We start from the raw sequence: 5,910 nt of genomic DNA on the forward strand, positions 1-5,910 counted from the left end.
CTGTGTGTGTGTGTGAGAGAGAGAGAGAGGCAGTCAGCACACACCCAGAGGGGGGAGGGAGAGGCTCTGCGCCCCCCTCTGGTTTTCACACGCAAGGGAGAAGAAACCGTCCGCGTTGCTGGTAAACCACAGCGCCGCCGACAGAAACAACAGGAAGAGGAAGAGAAGAAGAAAAAACAAACCGTCAGCTCTGGCCGTGACGTCTCGCCGGGCCAGCTGGTATTCCCTCAGCCCTGGAGGGGTCAGTGTGTGTGTGTGTCTGTCTGCAGAGTCTCCAGGGGTCTTTAAAGCAGGGCTGTCCAGTCCTGGTGCTGGAGGGGTCAGTGTGTGTGTGTGTCTGCAGAGTCTCCAGGGGTCTTTAAAGCAGGGCTATCCAGTCCTGGTGCTGGAGGGGTCAGTGTGTGTGTGTGTCTGCAGAGTCTCCAGGGGTCTTTAAAGCAGGGCTGTCCAGTCCTGGTCCTGGAGGGGTCAGTGTGTGTGTGTGTATCTGCAGAGTCTCCAGGGGTCTTTAAAGCAGGGCTGTCCAGTCCTGGTCCTGGAGGGGTCAGTGTGTGTGTGTCTGCAGAGTCTCCAGGGGTCTTTAAAGCAGGGCTGTCCAGTCCTGGTCCAGGAGGGGTCAGTGTGTGTGTGTGTCTGCAGAGTCTCCAGGGGTCTTTAAAGCAGGGCTGTCCAGTCCTGGTCCTGGAGGGGTCAGTGTGTGTGTGTGTGTCTGCAGAGTCTCCAGGGGTCTTTAAAGCAGGGCTGTCCAGTCCTGGTGCTGGAGGGGTCAGTGTGTGTGTGTGTCTGCAGAGTCTCCAGGGGTCTTTAAAGCAGGGCTGTCCAGTCCTGGTCCTGGAGGGGTCAGTGTGTGTGTGTGTCTGCAGAGTCTCCAGGGGTCTTTAAAGCAGGGCTATCCAGTCCTGGTGCTGGAGGGGTCAGTGTGTGTGTGTGTCTGCAGAGTCTCCAGGGGTCTTTAAAGCAGGGCTGTCCAGTCCTGGTCCTGGAGGGGTCAGTGTGTGTGTGTGTGGTACAGTATATACAGACACTCCTCCTTGTATAGACACACATCCTTGCTCGCACACACACACACACAGGGGCAGCAGCAGGCTGTTGAATAGGAAGCTGTGGGTCCTTCTGCGGGTCAGTCTGAGCACAGAGCTCCCTGCAGCACCATGACAGCAGCCTCTGGCCTTAACGAGCCTGGGACTCCCCTCCTCCTGCTGCTTGTCTCTCTGGGCTGTCTCAGCGGAACTCTCCAGTTCGCAGGTGAGACCCTCTGCAACACCCCCCCCGGCGGCCGTGAGTGTGTCCGGGGGTTGGGATCGACTGGGAATGGAAGGAAATGGGGGTGAAAATAAAGACACAGAGACTCTGTGAGCAAGCGTGCGTGACTGGACTGCTGTGAAGTGTGCAACAGGCAGCTCGTGCGCTTGCAAGCGTCAGTAGGAAAACTGGAATGCTCAGACTGCACTACGGAAAAAAAACGGGGAAAACTCTGCTCTTTCATTCATTTTGTAGAGATATACTAACCTTTTTTTTTTTGGCCACCAGATTTAAAAAAAAAAAAAAAAAGAGTAGTGGTCTTCTTACTGTCCGTGGAGGTTGATATTGACGGTTTGACCTTAACTTTTCCGAACAGACAGGAGGACAGGAGCCAGAGGGAACGGAAGCGCCTTGAAAACGATTAAGTAGAAATTAAGAAGTAGGTCTTTCCACCAACAGTGGCGGGGGCGTGGAACAAGCTGCCGTAATCGTGAAGTTTACCCCCTTGGCCTCCGGGTAGACGCTTCGGTGTCGGCCCGGCAGTCCGGAAAGACGATATGGAGGCCGCTGGCCGGTACAGGAGCCAGCGTGGGAAAGGAGAAGTGATCTGAAGAGAGAGAGAGAGAGAGCTTCTCGATGTCAGACAGAAAGACCACATGGGGGTTAATCTTGCTGCTCTGTGGTGTTTAGGGAACTCTTGATTTCCTGTGTGAAAGATCCCCCGGTTTTTACAACGGGGGGGGGGGGGGGTACTGGTGGGTTTGGAGGCTGGGGCCTCTGGACCGCCTCCTCTGTCAATTTCTATGTAGTTCAACCTGTGGGCTCTGTGGTTACGTTGTGTGCAGCTCAGTGTGTGTACTGTCACTGTTAGTGAGTATTTGTTTAGCCCGGTGTGCTTCACCATAGCCGGCTGTGCCAGGAAAGGCAGAATGCATGCTTTTCTAACTGCACCAACCGGTCGGATACATTCTTGGCAACGTCTTCAGGAGCTGAGGGTTGATTTATTTGACTTGATTGATTAATCAGTTTTCTCTGCTTTCCAGATCCCTCGTTTGTGCCGTTGTAGTAGCAGCAGTTTGCTGTTTTTCTCACTATAGTGATGTGATGAGAGTCTTGTCTCTCAGTGTCTGTGATCACACTGTCTTCACAGTCCAGTCTGATCACTCAGCTCTCTGACTCTCCTCTGTCTTCTGATACAGGTACAACACCTTCTACGACTTCATCACAGAATGACTCAAGTGAGTAGGACTGAGGTCCACTTTCCTCTTTTTCTTACTATAGTGATGTGATGAGAGTCTTGTCTCTCAGTGTCTGTGATCACACTGTCTTCACAGTCCAGTCTGATCACTCAGCTCTCTGACTCTCCTCTGTCTTCTGATACAGGTACAACACCTTCTACGACTTCATCACAGAATGACTCAAGTGAGTAGGACTGAGGTCCACTTTGCTGTTTTTCTTACTATAGTGATGTGATGAGAGTCTTGTCTCTCAGTGTCTGTGACCCCACTGTCTTCACAGTCCAGTCTGATCACTCAGCTCTCTGACTCTCCTCTGTCTTCTGATACAGGTACAACACCTTCTACAGCTACACCACAGCCTGTCTCAAGTGAGTAGGACTGAGGTCCACTTTGCTGTTTTTCTTGCTATAGTGATGTGATGAGAGTCTTGTCTCTCAGTGTCTGTGATCACACTGTCTTCACAGTCCAGTCTGATCTCTCGGCTCTCTGACTCACCTGCTGTCGTTGCAGCCGATATCCTGGCTTCTCGATCCTCCAGCTGCCTCTTGTAGGAGGTGCTTCTGTACACAGAGGGCGGTGGGGGTGGGGAACAAGCCACCCAGCCGTGTTGTCGATGCGGATACCCTGGCTTCTGTCGAGACACCGCTGGGTGATCGATTCCTCGAATCGGTTAACTACAGCTGTAACCCCCAAACGAGCGAGACAGGCCGAGTACCTCCTCGTTTGTGAGAGCTTGTGTCCTCCAGACCCCGCCCCCCTCTCGAGACTTTCATACGGCCAGAGCTCAGACCGTTGGGTTGTCTTTTCTGACAGCAGGACCCAGAAAGGACCCCCCTGCCCCCCGGTGCTTGGATTCCTCCAGCTGTCTGTCCTGGGTGGTGCGGCTGTCTCTCATGGCCGTCTTCTGCATCGTCGTCACCCCGTTACTGTACAAGGCGCACAGAGGTGAGCCCTGGGGGGGTGTTGGGAGGGGTAGCATCTCCGGGCTGTAATACTGAGCTGATTGGCCCTGTCGCTTCCTGACCGGTCACTTCCTGTGACTCAGAAGCTGGGCCGATGTCTGATTGGCTGTCTCCATTGGAAAAGCATATGTCACTTCCTGTGACACAGGAGCTGGGCTGTCGTGTGATTGGCTGTCTCCATTGGAAAAGTTATGTCACTTCCTATGACTCAGGAACTGGGCCGATGTCTGATTGGCTGTCTCCATTGGAAAAGCATATGTCACTTCCTGTGTCTCACTGCACTGGATTTGTAGTGTACTGAGCTGCCTGCAGTTAAAACACTGTAGTTTACTGCACTGTGAGTGTGTAGCACTGTACTGATCTGTACTGCACTGTGGTGTCGTGTACTGAGCTGCCTGCAGTTAAAACACTGTAGTTTACTGCACTGCGCGGTGCTGTCACGAGCTGTGTAGCCCTCTAGTGATCTGTACTGCACTGTGGTGTCGTGCACTGAGCTGCCTGCAGTTAAAACACTGTAGTTTACTGCACTGTGCTGTGCTGTCACGAGCTGTGTAGCCCTGTAGTGATCTGTACTGCACAGTGGTGTCGTGCACTGAGCTGCCTGCAGTTAAAACACTGTAGTTTACTGCACTGCGCAGTGCTGTTATGAGCTGTGTAGCCCTGTAGTGATCTGTACTGCACAGTGGTGTCGTGCACTGAGCTGCCTGCAGTTAAAACACTGCAGTTTACTGCACTGCGCGGTGCTGTCACGAGCTGTGTAGCCCTGTAGTGATCTGTACTGCACAGTGGTGTCGTGTACTGAGCTGCCTGCAGTTAAAACACTGTAGTTTACTGCACTGCGCTGCGCTGTCACGAGCTGTGTAGCCCTGTAGTGATCTGTACTGCACAGTGGTGTCGTGCACTGAGCTGCCTGTAGTTAAAACACTGTAGTTTACTGCACTGCGTGGTGCTGTCACGAGCTGTGTAGCCCTGTAGTGATCTGTACTGCACAGTGGTGTCGTGCACTGAGCTGCCTGTAGTTAAAACACTGTATTTTACTGCACTGTGCGGTGCTGTCACGAGCTGTGTAGCCCTCTAGTGATCTGTACTGCACTGTGGTGTCGTGCACTGAGCTGCCTGCAGTTAAAACACTGCAGTTTACTGCACTGCGCGGTGCTGTCACGAGCTGTGTAGCCCTGTAGTGATCTGTACTGCACAGTGGTGTCGTGCACTGAGCTGCCTGCAGTTAAAACACTGTAGTTTACTGCACTGCGCAGTGCTGTTATGAGCTGTGTAGCCCTGTAGTGATCTGTACTGCACAGTGGTGTCGTGCACTGAGCTGCCTGCAGTTAAAACACTGTAGTTTACTGCACTGTGAGTGTGTAGCACTGTACTGATCTGTACTGCACTGTGGTGTCGTGTACTGAGCTGCCTGCAGTTAAAACACTGTAGTTTACTGCACTGCGCGGTGCTGTCACGAGCTGTGTAGCCCTGTAGTGATCTGTACTGCACAGTGGTGTCGTGCACTGAGCTGCCTGCAGTTAAAACACTGCAGTTTACTGCACTGCGCGGTGCTGTCACGAGCTGTGTAGCCCTGTAGTGATCTGTACTGCACAGTGGTGTCGTGCACTGAGCTGCCTGCAGTTAAAACCCTGCAGTTTACTGCACTGCGCTGCGCTGTCACAAGCTCTGCAGTATCCTCCATTGCGTCGTTCTGGTTGTTGTGACGCGGTCACTCAGCCCGCGTGGGATGTCACAGCTGTCTTGTCTCGCAGACGACATCCTGGAGCTCCTGCATCAGGGGGGACGCCGGCCGCCGAGATCTGACCTCGAGGGGCCCGACCAGCGCGACACGGACGTCTGAAGTCCGAATCGCGGCCCGCGGAGGGCTGTCTCGCCCCGCGCGCTGACGGGGTGAAGGCCGGCGCTCGAGAGCCCTTGCAAATAGCATAAGAACTCCGCCCTCTCTGGTGCCGCTCAGAGATGAAGCTTGCTCCCCTGCGGCTCGGCGCCTCGGGTGTGTGCTGCACGTTTACCTCCGGAAACGTTTTCGGCCGTTTGGTTTTTTTTCGCTTCTGCGACAGGTGTCTCGGCTCCTTTGACGTGGTCTAGCGTTGCTGTATGAAGGGGCGGTAGGTTCAGACAAGATGGAGGGCTCCTTGGTGAACTACATTTCCCAGAAGGCCGTGCGAGAGTGTGTCGGGGGGGGGGGGGGGATGACTGGCCATCCTCAGTCACCTGACTGATTTGCTGTAAGACCATTGGTCGGGTGCGGGGGGCGGAGGCGGGGCAGGTCCTCTGTGAGGCCGACGGTGGCGAACGGAGACTTTCCGAAACTCGGTCTAGTCGGGGGTCGGCGGAGATTCGAAGAGGAGCCTGGGCTTTCACTGCCATGTCGCAGAGTTTTGATTCCTTACGGCACGCCGCAAATAAACTAAGCACTTCCTCCTGAGCTCCCTGCTGCTTCCCGTGTCTGTTTGGCCCAGACT

At 54.1% G+C, this 5,910-nt stretch overlaps 1 protein-coding gene across 1 annotated transcript; it reads left to right on the plus strand.

Annotated features, from left to right (window-relative positions):
- The first annotated feature begins 2,471 nt into the window (after nt 1-2,471).
- Nucleotides 2,472-5,631, plus strand: LOC148813432 (uncharacterized). Its single transcript, XM_088907991.1, has 5 exons — nt 2,472-2,480; nt 2,577-2,664; nt 2,810-2,848; nt 3,297-3,425; nt 5,197-5,631. Exons 1-5 carry the CDS (start codon nt 2,472-2,474, stop codon nt 5,283-5,285), a joined length of 354 nt encoding a protein of 117 aa, XP_088764117.1. The 3' UTR covers nt 5,286-5,631.
- The last annotated feature ends 279 nt before the right edge of the window (nt 5,632-5,910 follow it).

This window comes from Atractosteus spatula (assembly GCF_055471065.1).
Source record: "Atractosteus spatula isolate fAtrSpa1 chromosome 10 unlocalized genomic scaffold, fAtrSpa1.hap1 SUPER_10_unloc_1, whole genome shotgun sequence".
NCBI classification, from domain to species: Eukaryota; Metazoa; Chordata; class Actinopteri; order Semionotiformes; family Lepisosteidae; genus Atractosteus; species Atractosteus spatula.